The sequence below is a fragment of the Python bivittatus genome, unplaced genomic scaffold (assembly GCF_059951505.1).
Source record: "Python bivittatus isolate LINGU-HERP-01145 unplaced genomic scaffold, Pbiv_v1 ctg000470_np1212, whole genome shotgun sequence".
NCBI classification, from domain to species: Eukaryota; Metazoa; Chordata; class Lepidosauria; order Squamata; family Pythonidae; genus Python; species Python bivittatus.
The window spans coordinates 1,915,158-1,933,388 of record NW_028277065.1 but is presented as its reverse complement, the minus strand read 5'-3'; the positions used below and the strand labels follow the sequence as shown (position 1 = coordinate 1,933,388).

Here is an 18,231-nt window from a genome sequence, read left to right as displayed (position 1 = left end):
AAACAGTACATCTATTACTATTCATAGAGCTCTATTTAATAAAATTAAATACGGAGTCCAATGAAACAGTAGACTATTCTATGTTTTCAACACTTTTCATGAATTTTTCCAAGGTAAAAATCTGACCAGTGCTGAAATTAGGAGAGTAATGAATGGGGAACTGTACTCCAAAATCCAATGGAGGCCGATATTTGGATGGTGGGCAAAATTCAGATGAATCCTGAAATGGGGAGAGACTTTGACCTGAACTTGGAAGCTCATCAGAAGCCAATTAGCACCCACAACTTCAGTTGTACTTGGTTGTAATGGCTTTCACCTGCAGCTCCCATAACTGTGGAGCTTTATTGAAGTAACACAAGTGCCTCATGGGTGTATGGGCTACTGCGTTTTGTACCAGTTGAAGTTTTCAAAGCAATTTACAGTAATCTGTGTGTTGTAAGAGTTGCCACATTCAGCGCTGAATGAAACTCTCACGAAACATAGATTCAGTCAAAGAAGTTTACTCAGGTGTAATGCGGGTAGATACAAACAAAGCCAGGGTTGGCTTGGCACAGATTACATATCATTTTATAGGCAACCCATTCCCATGCTTTGCGAGTCCCGCCTGATACCACCCCTGCCCCTCGCTCCCAGCTCTCTCCCCCCCTCAGTTTGATGGCAGGTTCATTCAGGGTCCTTTGTTTCTTGGCTGTCTTGCTCAGGAGGCAGGTCCCATCCCATGTGGCTGACCCACGATTGTGCTTGATGGGTGGTTGATCATGGCTTGAACTGCAGGGCTCTTTGTTGCTATTGTCTGCTGCATGCCTGTGGTGGCTGGGGGAAGTCCTGCTTGTTACAAGGTAATTGAATCCTTGCTGCAGGCTAATTACCGCCACCTGCCAGTAGTTAAGTTGCGGTTAGGGCTTCCTCTTTTGCTCGCCTGCACCTGAGGCAAGGAAGCTGACCAGGCGCGCTTGGAACTAGTTGGGTGGAATGGCAGCTAGCTGTCAGGTGTGCGCTGAGCTGAGCTGAACCTGACATGTGTGAGATTACAATGGCATTGGTGCAGCAGCTGAAACTGGGTGAAGCCTATCCCAGTCATGGCCTCTATCTGCTCTTCCAGCAGGATCTGTAACTCCAGGAGAACTCCAAAGTTGCAGATCTGCTTCCCCACTGAGAACTAAAGTTGGTACTAATTAATAGTCCAGTGAAAAGCACATTGCAATAATATACAGATGGTTACTTAGGAGAGGATACGGGTAACTAGTATTAAATTCACACTGTGTCATAACTTAAAATAAAGCTTTTATAAAATTATATATCGCTGGTATATGACACCAGAGAAATTATTAAAAAATGTGCAAAGGTATTTCAAACCAGTGTTGGAAATGTGAAAAACATGAGGAGACATTTTATCATGCATGGTGGACTTGAGAGAAAGCTCAGAAATTTTGGATACAAATTGATACAACAATGCAAAGGATTTTAATATTATATTATAATATTGTGAAGAAACCAGAACTATTTTTATTAGGATAATGGATAATTATCTAGGATAATTCATGGATAATGAATTAGAAAAGACTCATGGCAAATTTATTTTGCATATGGTAACTGCAGTAAGATTATTGTATGCTCAGCAATGGAAGAACAATTTCCACAGTGGAGGAATGAATGGATTGTGAAAACGTCTGAGATGGCAAAGCTGACCTGTCTGGTCAGAGCAAAAACAACAAAACTTTTTTGAAAGACTGGAAACCTTATATGGACTTTATGGAAAAAAGAATGATGTGATGATTTATGGGCTTGATGATTAAAAAAGATCTGGATCAAGTGAGGGGCTGGTTTCTAGATAAGCAGCAACTCCAATCAATGCAGGGATCCCATTTCAGCTTGTTTCTTCCTACCTAATACCTCACAGCCTCCAGACACCAGATCAGGAATTCTACAGCATATTTGGTCCAGCACAGAATGGAGGTATATCTCTGAGTGTCAACAATGTATCAAAGATACTTCACTCCAAACTTACGGCCACTCCCAGTGGTTTTATGTAGAGGAACAGAGAGAACAGAAAGAGAGAGACAAGGTAGAGAAGTAGTATCCCATATAGGAACAATTGATCCCTCTATACCACAAAATGGTACTGTCAACTCAACAAGGAGTCAAACAGTTATAAAATAATGTCCCAACTCCTAAACCTCACAAGAGCCTCAGAAGAATACAATGATGGATGGAACTGAAGGCTGCTAGAGATCTAAAAGGATGAGAAGTCATGCACTCCACCTTCCAGGTCCTGATGAAGGCAATTAGTCAGAGTAACTAATGCTGTTTTAACACTGATTCGGAGACTGAAGCCTGAGTGAAAGGGGCCTAGATAAACTGCTTCCACTAAGGCACTCTGCACCAAGGCCCTCCTACCATTTTCTCAATGACCTGCCCTAAAAAGGTAAAACTGGAAATTGGCAGTAGTCCAGAGACCAAATTGGAGGTGCTTCTTCAGAACCTCTTTCAAAGTGGCAAGCATGACCCCCTCTCTTGTGAGGTGTTGTTCACCTCCAAAATCCAATGGTACAGTATTTGATCAATGCAGTTAGGCAGAATCGAAGTATTAAGAAGGCTAATGAGGCCAGCCAAAGGGATAATTAGCAGTCTGTAGGCTCCAAGGCAAACTTCTTAGAAAGTGACTTCCAGATTTTCTAACCATTGTACTATACTGACATCAGGTGATACAGATATCTTTAGTATTTGCCAACTGTTTCTTGGCCTAATTTAAGATTTTAATTACACTGTTTCTTAAGGAATATTCTGTCCTACTATGAGCTCATTTAGACATTAAGTTCTGAGGAACAGCCCTTCTAAAGAGCTCCCTGCTATCAGAAGCCTGGTCATCAAGGCTTCATCACACCAAACTTATGGAACACAGCCTCTTGAATCCAGCAACTAGTTAGGCTGATTCTCTCTCATGAGCAGATATGATACATGGCTATATGAGGACTTGCATACAACAACTACAAATCTTGTGAATAGAATATTTCTCTAATGGGACTGATTTAGGAATATCAAGCATATTTCTATCTGCCTACCTACCCAACATTTTAATGAGCTCTCTTGTGTTTTGAGTCCCTAGTTAGTGAGTTAACATTTTCACAGTTTACTCATAACACCCTGATGACTGGCAGATAGAAGTTACTCTGGATAGATTCCAGAGCTCCCTTTGGATGTGAATTCTTTGTGATGATGATGATGATGATGATGATGATGATGATGATGATGATGATGATGATGATTTTAATGTCTGGATAAACCAAGCCCTGATTCTAATGTGAAAAATCATGGAATTATTCTCCACCTTTTAAAAACAAAAGTAATAGCTTTAGTCACTGATTTTAATTTTTCAGTGACATAATGCATATCTTTTTGAATGCACGCTGTATATTTTCTCTGATAACATTACTAAGTTTGAGAGGAAGTGTCACTAAAAGTGAGTTTATTCAAAGAAAATAAAGAAGGCATCAATAAATCTCAGAGTTCCCAACTTTAGCAATAGACCTGCTTCTTAAAGTGAGAATTGAAATAAACAATTTTTTTTTTGCAAATTTTTAATATTCAGTTCTACTTATTTGTGAGGATAATAGATGGTCAATGAAATTTGATGCATAGGTTTTGGTTTGGATGGCATTGTGGTTTATTCTTCATAACCACAACAGTGTTCTCAAATAAAAAGACATCTGCTCCTTTTGGATGAATGGAAGAGGTTATGTTTTTGTAATAAAAATTAGAACACTGTGGAATAGATAGCATGTTGACATCAGAGCTCCTTCAAACATTCACCTGTAGAACAACAGTGCTTTTATTGAACATTTCCTTTAATAATTTAAATAAATTCAATACTGAATTCAAGTTAGGTAGTATAAAGCATAAGATGTACTATATGATCATGGGCATTTATTTATTTATTTAGTACAGGCTATCAGTCTGGTTATCCTTCACAATTGAGAAATAGAGGACTAAGAAAGTGAATGCCAGTTTCAAGCAGACTTATCTAAAACATCTTTGGAAACATGTAAATGATACTTTTTTATTACTACTACAAGTACTAGTGGGTGTAGCTTGAATAAAGATGGGTTTTACAAACATTTATAAATTCAGACTTAGCACTATTGGAACAATCTGTAATTATTCATGCAATGATAAATATTTCTTAAATCATGAGACAGAAAAAGACAAAGAGGGATATTATGAGAGCAAGTGTGGTTTAATGGTTAAGGTCCTGGATTAGGAGCAGGGAGACCCAAGTTCCTGTTATCCCATTGGGATGGAAGCCTTCTGGGTGTTTGGGTAAGTTGCTCTCTCTCAGACTTAGACTGGGAAGTCAAACAACATCTATCAAGCAACTTGCACTGGACTAGCATGGAAGATAACAGTTTATAAACCTCAGTAAAGAGGCCTTCATCCTACAATAAATTGATTTGGGATGCTGTTGCTGCTGATTTCATATCTGGTAACCCAAAAATATTAATGGTAGTTTAGCAATGATAATAACAGTGATTGTCACAGCAGCAACAGTCATAGCTCGTGAACTAACAGAAGATTTAACACAATCTAATAGTATCTTCCCTCCAGATATATTTGAATGTCCACTTTCCTCCTTACCTTCAGAAGGTGTGTAAAGACTTCAAGACTTACTGGGTCATTGTGACCAAAAAATCAGAAGTCTGATTATTTCTCTGTTCAGTGAGTTTGGGTTCTTGAATATTTAGATTGCCAGTTTAGATATGGCTGTATTATGACTTGTGGTTTTTCTTTTGGATTGTGTTTTGATTACGTTATTTTAATCTCTATTTTTCTGTTCTGTTCTTAACCCATAGTATAGATCTGAGGAACTGTAAACCACTGAGAGTCAGTTTGATTGGACTAGCTCATAAATCCTGTCAATAACATTACATATTGAAATTAGAGCTGCTTGAGACATAGTCAATAATATTAGTTGAATGAAACATCTTCTGGTATGAATAAGATTATCTTATACAGCTCCTTTTATGATTTTAATAAGTTCAAGATTGAATTCAGGTTAGGTAGTATATGGCAAATGAGTTGGTTTATGACCATGGGAATGTTTGATTGTTTTTAAGTACTGGCTAGTTATACATGACAATGGAGAAATAGAATACTAGGAAAGTGACTGTCAATGTTCAGTCAACCTACCTAAATAATATATGGAAATATATAAGTCATGGGTTTATTTTATAATGAATAAGTTATGTACAAGTGATTGTAGCTTAATTAATTAAGGGTTTTTTTTCAACATTCATATGTTAAGAAAAAGAATTTATGACACAGTATATATTTATACATTACCATGAAATGACACTGCATATACTCATATTTCAGGAAAGAGAAAGAGAGATTTCCATTCTGCTTTATCAGATACCCAAAAGTATTAATGGTAATTTAGAAGAACAATGATCACAGCAACAAAAGTCATAGCTACTAAATTAATAAAAGGTTTAGCCAAATATCTCCCAAAGATATTTGAATAGTTTAATCCTCTTGAGGTCCTGAAAATTTATAAAGATTTGGCTGTTTCATCAAGTCTTACAAGGAGGGCTGTTGTGACTGTTCTGCAAAATTAGGTTTTATTATTAATATTATTATTCCCAATTTTACATACTTCTGTAGTAATTTAGGAGTTCTATTTTTGATTTCGATTTTGTTATTGAATGTACTTTGTTATGTATATTTTGTCTATTTATCATGTCTGCTTTTCACCCAAGTTACAGATTTGGGAAGTGATATACTACTCAGAGTCAATTCAATTGAAGTGGACTGTACAACCTGCAAATAAATTAAAAATGGATAAATATATAAATGTAAATTATATTAAAGTTAGATGTTTAGCTTCTAGAAGCAAAAATTATACCTTCATCTGTGGCTTCTCCATCCAAAATAAAAAGATTTAACTGATTTAGACTTATGTGATTTACAATTATGATTTCTATACCCTTGAAATGTGCAAAGTAAAGAAATTTGATAGCATTTGACTTGATTTCAGGAAAAATAAATCTTAATGTGTAATATGCATTGTAATAGACATTGTTGATGAATTGTTTTGGGAACCATTTAGTGACATAACTTACATGTTTCTCAGTTATGACAGGGGGAATATATCTACCTAAACCCATTAACAGGATTTTAAATGGAGAACAACAAGACAGCAGTAGTAGAGTTTATTCTCCTAGGCTTCTCTCGGAATCCTAGAGTTCAGTCTCTCCTTTTCCTCCTTTTCTTTGCCATCTATAGCACAACTTGGCTTGGAAATCTCACCATCATAATCACGGTGTTCCTCACACCTGTTCTACATACCCCCATGTATTTCCTGCTTGCTAACTTGGCTGTTGTAGATATCACTGAATCATCTGTCACATCATTCAAAATGTTGTGGGACCTCTTCTCCCATACTCAAACCATCTCTTACAACTGGTGCATTGCACAGATTTTTTTCATTCATTTAACAGGGGGCACAGTGGTCTTCTTGCTTGTTGCAATGGCCGTGGACAGATATATTGCTATTTACAAGCCACTGCAATATTTAATTATCATGAAGAAAGGAATTTGCATAGGATTGGTAGTAGGAGCATGGCTGGGTGGCTTTGCTCACTCCATTATCCAGATTGGAATTCTCCTTCAGCTCCCCTTCTGCAAATCCAACATTTTGGACAATTTCTACTGTGACATTCCTCAGCTCATCAAGCTGGCATGTGCTGATACTTACACAACCGAGCTTCTGATGGTTTGCAATAGTGGGCTTCTCCTGACATTGATCTTCTTTACTTTGCTGGTGTCATATACCGCCATCTTAGTAAAGATTCGGAGGCACATCACTGAAGGGAAGCACAAGGCCCTTTCCACCTGTGCTGCCCAGGTCATAGTTATGAGTTTAAATTTTGTTCCAGGGATGTTCATTTATGACCGCCCTTTCAAGGTGTTTCCTGCAGACAAGATTGCTTCAGTCCTCTATACTCTTTTGACACCAATGCTGAATTCCATGATCTTCACTCTTCGGAATAAGGAGATGAAACTCACCATTAAGAAACTCATGAAAAAATGCTGTCTTTCTAAAACGACAGAAGCACCACATTCTATCTGAGAGAGATATGCAGGATAATTGAAATGTCAGTCCCCCACTTTGTGGCAGAACTCTTTAAATTAGAACATATAAGGAGCAGAATGTGAACACTTGCTGACCACATTTTGCTATATTTCTGAAGAAATTACTAATGTATTAGGCAAGTTCAAGAACTCAGAAGACACATATGCTTTGCTTCAAGAGGATGTAGCCCTGAGCAAGCCACATATATTGACTGTGTGTGTTTTTCCCCCCTGTAAGACATTGTTGCTCTTTGTTTTCTGTATCTATTTTCAAAGTTTATTGATAAAATGTATTGCTCTTCAGATATGTGTGGGTGTGGGTATATATATATATATATATATATATATATATATATATATATAACACTACTGTGACATCAATTGTGCAACTGTTACATATGTTTTATACAGTACCCATTGGATACTAACTAGCACAAAGTGATATAAGCAAGATCATGTTTGGCCTTTGAGTGAGATAGGGAGACGCCACTCTCCAAATGTAAGGCATTAGGTGGAGAGACAATATGTATAAATCTGGACCAAATGTTGTATACCTTATTTCATAAACAAATATTTTAAAAACATTTATTCCTGAAAGAGGTCATTATCATATCTTCTTCATCAACTTCATTAGTCATGGTACAATAACTACTATATCAACTAATTGCACGACAGCTAAATCCAATACAATCTCTCCTCGTTTAGCAACCACAATACATTCCAGGTAAATGATCTCCAAATGAAATTGTCACTGAGTGAACATATGACACGGGGGGGGGGGGGGAGAGAGAGAGACGCTGTGAAGTTTACTAGTTGCTGTCATTTAGATAAAGCTTTTTTATAGAAGAACTTCATTATATTATTTATTTATTTATTTACTTATTTATTTAGTTATCAATCAAACTTATCCCTGCCCATCTCCCCCCAATGGGGGACTCTGGGGAGCTTACAACAGATTAAAACTACAAATAAATATATAGTTAAAATTTATAAGAAAACACATTTACACAGAATAAAGAAGAGGAAAAATCCAGGAAGCCAATGGAAGCAACACCAGGCCTCTAGGGGGCTAGCCAACCTCATATCTGATGACCTCCCTCCCCACCCCAGGCCAGATGGCAGAACCAGGTCCAAGTCCCTACAAAAGGCCGGGAGTGAGGGGGTCAGTCTCACCTCTGGGGGCAAGATGTTCCAGAGGACTGGGGCTACAGCCTTCGGGATCCCGCTAGTCAGAGTTCTTTTGCTGAGGGGGTCTGCAGCATGCCCTCTCTGTGTGATTGGTAGGGATTGGTTGAAATCGTGGGGGAGAGGCAGTCCCTCAGGTAGCCTGGCCCCATGCCATGTAGGGCTTTAAAGGTGATAACCAACACCTTGAATTGGACCCAGAAGCAAACCGGTACCCAATGCAGCTCATGGAGCAATGGTGTTATATGGGTCCTTCTTTGGACCCCAAAAATAGTTCACACGGCTGCATTCTGGACCAGCTGAAGCTTCCAGATACTCTTCAAGGGTAGCCCCATGTAGAGCGCATTGCAGTAGTCTATCTGGGGGATAACAAGGACATGAGTGACAGTTCGAAGGGCATCCCGATCCAGTAAAGGCCATAACTGGTGCACAACCAGGAGCTGTGCAAATGCTGTCCTGGCCACGGCTGCCACCTGCTCTTCAAGCAGGAACTATGAGTCCAGGAGGACCCCCAAATTACACACTGGGTCTGTCTGGGGCAGTGCTACCCCATCCAGCACCAACAATGACAACTTCCTGGATACAGAGGAGCCATTAACCCACAGCCACTCCGTTTTGCCAGGGTTCAGCTGGAGCCTGTTGTTCCCCATTGAGACCCTCACAGCCTCCAGGCACTGCAAGAGGGCAGTCACTGCATCACTTACCTCACCAGGGATGGAGATATATAATTGAGTACCATCAGCATATTGATGAAACCTCATCCCATGATGACGGATGTTCTCACCCAGCGGTTTCATGTAGATGTTGAAAAGGAGCGGAGAGAGATCCGAACCCTGTGTCACCCCACAAAGGAGGGGCTGAGGATGGGACCTCTCTCTCCCTATCACCACCGATTGGGACCAGCCCCAAAGAAAGGAGGTGAACCAGCACAAAACTGTGCCGCCCACCCCCAAGTCCCTGAGACATCCCAATAGGATACCATGGTTGACGGTATCAAAAGCCGCTGAGAGATCAAGGAGAGCAAGGATGGTCGCACTTCCACCATCCCACTCCCACCAGAGATCATCCATAAGTGTGACCAATGGCGTTTCCATTCTATAACCAGGCCTGAAACCTGACTGATAAGGGTCCAGATAATCCATTTCCTCCAGAACCCTTTGGAGCTGTGTTGCCATCACTTTCTCAATCATCTTCCCCAAAAAGGGGAGGTGGGAGACTGGACGGAAATTGTCCAGTATGGTAGGATCCAGGGAGGGCTTCTTGAAGAGGGGGTGCGCCAATGCCTCTTTAAAAGGCGCTGGAAACACTCCCTCCTGCAAGGATTAACTATCGCCTGGATCCAACCACATGTTACCTCCCGCTATTCTTAATAATTGTATTAAGAATACAATTAAAAACAAAAAAGAGAATACAGTAAAGATAGAAAATAGAACTAAAAGAAAAAAGACAAAAACTAAAATAGTGAAAATATATAGAACAGAATGGAAAGTGACTTCCGGATTTAGCTGTCGTGCAATTAGTTGATATAGTAGTTATTGTACCATGACTAATGAAGTTGGAAAATGACTTCCAACTATCTCCGATACAAATATAAATACAAATTTTTAAAAAGTTAATCTCTTATCACTAGTTAATCCAAATTCAGATTATTTCTATCAACACGAACCACCTAATTATTAAAACCCACAATCAACACTTTCATTCCCCCCCCCCCACAAGCATGTAATCTAAGAAGGGTTGCCATAAGGAGACATTTTAAAAAAAAACAATATTATCTCTTATGAATACTATTAATTTTGCCATTTAAGTCAAGTCCATTAGATAATCCATTCTTCTGCTGTAGGTATTTGTGGGACCGTCCATCTTTCTTGGCTTGTTCATCTTCGAGATTCATCTAGAACAACATCTTATACATTTTAATAATAACATATTCATCATTTATACAAAAACATTTAAACAGTTGCATGTAAGTAGATCAATAAGATATAAAGCCTTCAAACTCTTAACTATTCTTTTATTTTAAAGTTTAATTCACCCTATCCCTTAATTTTTCCCAACAAAAGAGGGTTTTATTCTTTTTCAAAGTATCTATCAAAATAGCATAATCCTTTCCCTTCCTTGAACTCCTTACTGATATTTCTTTAGGCCTAGTTATATCCATGTTTTCAGTATTAAATTTAAAAAAAGAGTACCTGAAAGACCAATACATCTCTTGATTTAACATACACAGTTACATACTTGCAATTTATACAAAGAATTGTCTCTATTTCATCCATCATATTTGTTACATTTTCTCCTTTAATCTCAAAAATTTCCCTGGACCTTAAACAAACTTCTTTATCTCTCAGTTCCAGTGGTACAACTTTATCCAACTCTTTGTCCCTCTCACTTTCCAACATGTTAACTGTGTCATTAACTTTTTTATTTCATTCTTCCAATTCCTTTTCGAATTTGTCCAGTTTTGGTCAAGCTTTTTATCAAGATCAGCAAATCTTTAATCTAATATTTGGTTAATACTTTGAGTAATGGTTTGTGTGATATTGAGAGTATATTCTTCAAACATGCCCTTCATCCACTCAAGTTCACTAAATCCATGCCTTATATGCTTTTTGGTGGCCATTATTTCTATTTCTTCTTCTTTCTGCCCTTAGTTAAAAATTAAAGAAAGGAAATAAGGAAAGCTGTTTCTTCCTTTTGATAGTATCCAATTTAATATTTTCGCTCCCCCTTGTGGCCAAAAGTAATTATTCCCAAATGCAAACATAACTGGATAGCCACAACAAACAGCAAGATGGGGGGGGGGGGGGCAAATCAGCAGCCAGTCCCAGCTTAGAAAAATCAACAGATTTTGCTTTCTCACAAACTAGCAACAAAACAAAAGGGGGTTGAATCTGCAGCCAATCATAACTTGTGAAAATCACCAAACCAAGACTTTCCCACAGCATTTAAGAGTAAATCTCTCTCAATTACACAAGGAAAAAAAGAAAGGGGGAAAAACATATATAAAATTCTTCCTTTTTAAAAGCAAATGTAAAACATACATAAAAGTAGTCTCCTAAAAGTGTAGAAAACTTCTTTAAAAACATTAAAACTTCCAGATTGCATGCTCATGTTTCAATCCTTCAAATCCGGTACAGCACACTTTAAAAGTCTCAGAAAATAATGAAAGTCCAACCAAGAGAAGAAATATTTCTGCTGTGGAGACAGCCTCTTTAAATTCTTTAAATAACTTACAACAAAAGTGATTTTAGAGGTGGGGTGGTTGGAAGCAGTGTCTCTTTAAGAAGCTTTAAATGCAGCACCAACAAGCTGATCCTCCCACTTCCCAGCTGATTGCTCACCGTTCGTTTATGACCTGAGTTCGATCGATAAGCTATAGCTGTCCGGAAGACACATGACGTGCTTTGATAGCTTCCCCTTGCCCGGAGAATGCTTCGTGTCTCGGAAAAAATTCCTGAGACACTGAATTAACCATGTTTAATGCTCAAGCTTCAGAGAAGCTTCTGCCCGAGGGACCTTCTGCTATTTGAACTCCACTGAAATTCCCCTCATTTAGATAAAGTTGTCTCATGGAGAAACACCAGTGTTAATCTCACCCTAGCATGCATTGTTGTCAGGCACAGAAATTTGGACATAACTCCGGACACAGGTAGAAAATGACTTTTTTACCACCATTTACTAACATTTATTATCATCATATTTGCAAACGGTCACTTACTGACATAGTTGCTAAACTAGGAGGGGCTGTAAACCATCGTCCTCAGGAATTATTCTTTCCTTCCTTTATTCTTTAAATGAGAATGTGTTAAAATGTGCTAATCCCTTTCATAACGACAGACTGACATTCTTATACCCAAAGTGCCATCTTGATATTCTCCTTCTGGCAATTGTGTCTGTGATGTTTAATAAGTCAGATAAGATACTTTAGTTGGAATCCAACATGACCTCTCAGAATCATCTCTTACCATACTTTTTCATTTTCTCTGGGAATTTAAAACAGTTTGCTCAGACTACTACGTGATTTTCAAAGCTCTTAGTAATTGTTTACAAGTAGGATTTCAGATCTTTGAGATCTTTTGTGCATCAGTTGTTGTTGTTGTTTTTGAGTACCCAACATCACAAGAACCTGTATCAAATTTAATATGCATATTCATAATGTACATGCATGCATGTACTGTAAATGAGCATATGAGTAACATCATGTCATTGGGCATAATATCAAGAATGACAATCATTCTTTAAGCAATGCCTTATCATTAACCTGATGGAGATGGTCTGTGACATCTCAAATATTTCATTATGGGGTAAAATTTAGAATGTGGTAGTCTCACAGCTCCAACTGAATCCGGATGAAACTAATTTTCTTGACCCACTTCAATCAGTATTTCACCTGGAAATGATAGTGAGACTGCTTTGATCATGTTGGTGCAGGCCAATGCCGGACCTAGATGGGGGGAATGTCAGATTTTCTTCACTTTTCAGATCAATTGACAATAATATGTTTGGAATTTCAGGGGGTGTGACAATTTTATAAACTGAGTTACAAGTTCAACTTGTTCACCTGCATTAGAAATTGGACTTCTTCATCTTCAAATCTGATATGACTTTTGTAGGGGGTGTGGACATTAATTAAACATCCCCTAGGGGTGTGGGGGATAGAAAATTTTGGGAAGCACTGATCTAGAAGAATCCTCAAGTCACATGCCTATTCCTCCAGGGAGAGTGCTATCCCATCCCGAATCACCACCAAAGCTAATAGGGAAGCAGATGGTTCCTGGATAAGTAGGAGCTCCAACTTCCAAGGAATGAATATCCACTTGTTTCTTCCCATTCAATGCCTCCCAGTCTCCAGACACCAAATCAAGACTTCTACAGCATATCTGATCCATTACAGGATGGAGATATGTAGCTGAGTCTCAGAGATCTATTGAAGAGAGTTCAGATGTTTAAGCATACCAGGCTGCAACATTTAAAGCCAAGCAGGAGAAAAAGAAGGCAAGTCACATGTCCAGTTCTTCTCTACCATGCCACTTATTCAGCTTCATGAGAGCTGAAGGCAAGAAGAAGAAGGTGACTAGCAATGAGTTCTGGGGAAGCTGCAGTGCCTGCAAGGGCTCTGCTTTCATCACATGGTCTGACCCCATCCAATCTGTTGGATCCAGTTTATCAGAAAAGGAAGGGAAGGGGAGCAGGAGTGGCAGTACTGTTCCTGCTGTTGCTGTTGCTGCTGAAATAACAGCTGATTGGAGGTCACTGTAGAGAAGGAAGAGGAGGTAATATAGTAGCAGCAGACATGTCAGCTCATGCCTTACTAGATCCTTCAGTCTTTCCATGCTGCTCCTTCACCATGACCCAAACGTGGCCCAATGCCATCAGATTTGCAAAGACTGGGTTAAGGGGAAGTGTGGGATTTCCTGTACCTTCCTCTCCTGCCTTCAGGGTCTGTATGGTCCTGAAGCAAGCTGTGCTTTCTCCTACACCCTGTGAACAGTATATTCTTCTCCCCTGAGAGAGACGTATGGCTGTAATGCAGAAAACAATGTGCTATGAGGTTTATGCATAATTTTCTCAAATGTTTCTGCAATTACAATAACCTGTAAGGGAGGGGGGGGACTATGTTGTCCACAGGCTTCTAGACTAAGCATCATGTTCCTGTCAAAGAAAAGTTTATTATTACGGTTGGCCGTACAGTCAGCCAGGTGTTTAAAGTGGATTTGGCATTTTTATCCACCTACTGAGTCCTTCCCAAGGATCTGGGATAGGCAGATGTCGTTGTTTGATGGTGTTAGAGGTATCATTCCTATTCCAAGTAAAGATGCCTTCATTATCATTATCATTATCATTATCATTATCATTATCATCATCCTCATCCTCATCCTCATCCTCATCCTCATCCTCATCCTCATCCTCATCATCACTGTCATTTGGATAGGGATCAAAGAATTTCAAGGAATAGGAGGGATGACACTTAATTTGATCAAATCAAAATAATTCAAGAAAAGGGGCTTCCAATTCATTTCTACTCAATTCATTTCAGTGTACTGTACTGAAATCAGACGATGCAAATGTCTTTGCTAGTTGCCAACTGCTTTCCTGCCCTAATTTAACATTTTAACCACATTGTACCTGAGGGATCTCCTCTCCTATGATGAATTCATTTGGACATTAAGTACTCAGGAACAGCCCTACAGAGCTCCCTACTGTCAGAACCCTGCCCAGCAAGGCTGCATCACACCATAACTGTGCAACACTGCTTCCTGAATCCAGCAACTGATTAGGTTGAGGTCCCTGTTATGGTCAGATGTGATATGTGACTATATGAGGGCTTGCATATATCAACTATGAAGTTGTGACTATTTCCACAAGAAAATTCTCTCTAATGAGACTGATATAGGAATATCAAGCACATTTCTATCTGTCTACCTACCCACTTTTTAATGAGTTCTCTTGTGTTTTGTTTTCCTAGACATTGAATTAATATTTTATAGGTTTACTCATAGCCTCTTGATGATTGGCAGATATAGGAATAGAAATTATTCTGAGTGCGATTCCAGAGCTCCCTTTGGATGTGAGTCCTTTGCTACTTTTTTTTGTTAATGTTACAATGAGCTTAATTCTGATTCCAAAGATTGTATGTTTTGTCTGGTAACATTTCTAAGGATTGAGAGGAAGTATCACTAAACGTCTGTCTATTCAAAGAAAATAAAGAAGATAGTGGCAAATCTCAGGGTAGTATATTCTTAACTTTAACAATAGATCTGCTTATTAAAGTTGGAACAAGGACAACTGATTTTTCTTTTCTCTTACTAATTTTCAATATTCATTTCTACCTGTTTGTGAAAGTAAGAGATGCTCAATGAAATTTTGGGCAAAGGTTTTGGGATGGCTGACATTGTGCTTCATTATTCATATCAACAGTTGTGTGCTATCTGCTCCTTTTAGGTGAATAGAATATTTTCTAGATGTAAAATATAAATATTTTAAAATATTTATTTTAAATAAAATAAATATGTGGAATGGATAACATGGTGAAATTATAGCTGCTTCAATCATTCTCCTATAGGTATGAAAGGGCTTCTACTGAACATTTCCTTTAAGGATTTTAATAAGGTCAAGATGAATTCAGACCACGTAGTATAAGGTATATCTGATTTATGGTTTTTATTTTTTATTTTTATTGTATTATTTAATAGAATATAAGATATGTAACCTGTCTATTTCTCGTCTGTTTTTCACTCAACTTACAGATTTGGGAAGTAGTACCGTATACTTTCTGTAGACATTTAGATTAAAGTGGCCTGAAAGTCCTGTAAATAAATAGATTTTCAAAATTTAAAAAAATACATAAATACATGTAATTACATTAAAGGCAGATGATTATCTTCTAGAAATTGAAATGATATGTGTTGTCTATGGTCTCTTGCATATAAATCATTAGTACATGATTTAGAAGTATGATTTCTATAACTTGAAAAGTGCAAAGTAAAGAAATTTGATAGCATTTGACTTGATTTCAGGGGAAAAAAATTACGTGTAATATGTATTGTAGTAGACATTAGTGGTGAATTGTTTTGGGAACCATTTAGTGACATAACTTACATGTTTCTCAGTTATGACAGGGGGAATATATCTACCTAAACCCATTAACAGGATTTTAAATGGAGAACAATAAGACAGCAGTAGTAGAGTTTATTCTCCTCGGCTTCTCTCAGGATCCTAGAGTTCAGTCCCTTCTTTTCCTCCTTTTCTTTGCCATCTATAGCACAACTTGGCTTGGAAATCTCACCATCATAATCACAGTGTTCCTCACACCTGTTCTACATACCCCCATGTACTTCCTGCTTGCTAACTTGGCTGTCGTAGATATCAGTGAATCATCTGTCACATCACTCAAAATGTTGTGGAACCTCTTCTCCCACACTCAAACCATCTCCTACAACTGGTGCATTACACAGATTTTCTTCTTTCATTTAACAGGGGGCACAGTGGTCTTCTTGCTTGTTGCAATGGCCGTGGACAGATATATTGCTATTTACAAGCCACTGCAATATTTAATTATTATGAAGAAAGGAATTTGCATAGGATTGGTAGTAGGAGCATGGCTGGGTGGCTTTGCTCACTCCATTATCCAGATTGGAATTCTCCTTCAGCTCCCCTTCTGCAAATCCAACATTTTGGACAATTTCTACTGTGACGTCCCTCAGCTCATCAAGCTGGCATGTGCTGATACTTACACAACCGAACTTCTGATGGTTGGCAATAGTGGGCTTCTCCTGACATTGATCTTCTTTACTTTGCTGGTGTCATATACTACCATCTTAGTAAAGATTCGGAGGCACATCACTGAAGGCAAGCACAAGGCTCTTTCCACCTGTGCTGCCCAGGTCATAGTTATGAGTTTAAATTTTGTTCCAGGGATGTTCATTTATGACCGCCCTTTCAAGGTGTTTCCTGCAGACAAGATTGCTTCAGTTCTCTATACTCTTTTGACACCAATGCTGAATTCCATGATCTTCACTCTTCGGAATAAGGAGATGAAACTCACCATTAAGAAACTCATGAAAAAATGCTGTCTTTCTAAAATGACAGAAGCACCACATTCTATCTGAGAGAGACATGTAGGATAATTGAAACATCAGTCCTCCACTTTGTGGCAGAGCTCTTTAAATTAGAACATGTAAGGAGCAGAATGTGAACACTTGCTGACCACATTTTCCTATATTTCTGAAGAAATTACTAATGTATTAGGCAAGTTCAAGAACTCAGAAGACACATATTCTTTGCTTCAAGAGGATGTAGCCCTGAGCAAGCCACATATATTGACTGTATGTGTTTTTTCCCCCCTGTAAGACATTGTTGCTCTTTGTTTTCTGTATCTATTTTCAAAGTTTATTGATAAAATGTATTGCTCTTCAGATATGTTTATATATATATATATATATATATATATACACACACACACACACACACACACACACATACACATACACACACACACACACATACACACACACACACATACACACGCACACATACAGTGGAACCTCAGTTTACGAACTTAATTTGTTCCGTGACTCTGGTCACACCCCGAATTGGTTGCACCCAGAAGCAAATTTCCCCATAAGGTTCAATGTAATTACCGTTAATCCGTTCTGGCGTGGAGGACAGGGAGGCAACTATTGCTTGGAGGGAGAGTCCCCCTCCCTACGACCATGTGTCAGGGGTGGAAAATGGCCTCAGACCACGTGTCAGGGGCAGAAAATGGCCGCGGACCACGTGTCAGGGGTGGAAAAATGGCCACGGACCACGTGTCACGGGAGGGAAAATGGCCACGTATCCTGTTCGTACCCCGAGGCGGAGTTCGCAAACCGAGGTAAATTTTTGCGGCCGGAGCTGGTCGTAACCCGAAAAGTTCGTTAACAGAGGCGTTCGTAACCCGAGGTACCACTGTGTGTGTGTGTGTGTGTTTGTATGTGTGTGTGTGTGTGTGTGTGTGTGTGTATATATATATATATATATATATATATATATGTCACCACTGTGACATCAATTGTGCAACTGTTACATATGTTTTACACAGTACCCATTGGATACTAACTAGCACAAAGTGATACAAGCAAGATCATGTTTGGCCTTTGAGTAAGATAGGGAGACTCCACTCTCCAAATGTAAGACATTAGGTGGAGAGACAATATGTAAAAATCTGGACCAACGGTTGTACACCTTAGTTCATAAACAGATAGTTTAAAAACATTTATTTCTGAAAAAGGTCATTATCCTATCAATAACATCATCTTCATTAGTCATGGTATATTAACTACTATATCAGTTAATTGCATGACTGCTAAATCCAATACAGTCTCTCCTCCTTTAGCGACCACAATGCATTCCAGCGAAATGATCTTTAAATGAAATTGT

At 38.6% G+C, this 18,231-nt stretch overlaps 2 protein-coding genes across 2 annotated transcripts; both read left to right on the top strand.

The window, feature by feature from the left end:
* The first annotated feature begins 6,175 nt into the window (after positions 1–6,175).
* LOC112542677 (olfactory receptor 4D1-like) lies at positions 6,176–7,126 on the top strand. The gene has a single exon (XM_088142986.1). The coding sequence runs from the start codon at positions 6,176–6,178 to the stop codon at positions 7,124–7,126; it is 951 nt and encodes a 316-aa protein (XP_087999112.1).
* An 8,845-nt stretch (positions 7,127–15,971) lies between these two features.
* On the top strand, positions 15,972–16,922 carry LOC103060587 (olfactory receptor 4D1-like). Its single transcript, XM_007442924.1, has one exon. It carries the CDS (start codon positions 15,972–15,974, stop codon positions 16,920–16,922), a length of 951 nt encoding a protein of 316 aa, XP_007442986.1.
* The last annotated feature ends 1,309 nt before the right edge of the window (positions 16,923–18,231 follow it).

Bases quoted from the DNA above. Each gene is read 5' to 3' on its own strand.
- LOC112542677 (XM_088142986.1), top strand. From the start codon at position 6,176: ATGGAGAACAACAAGACAGCAGTAGTAGAGTTTATTCTCCTAGGCTTC.
- LOC103060587 (XM_007442924.1), top strand. From the start codon at position 15,972: ATGGAGAACAATAAGACAGCAGTAGTAGAGTTTATTCTCCTCGGCTTC.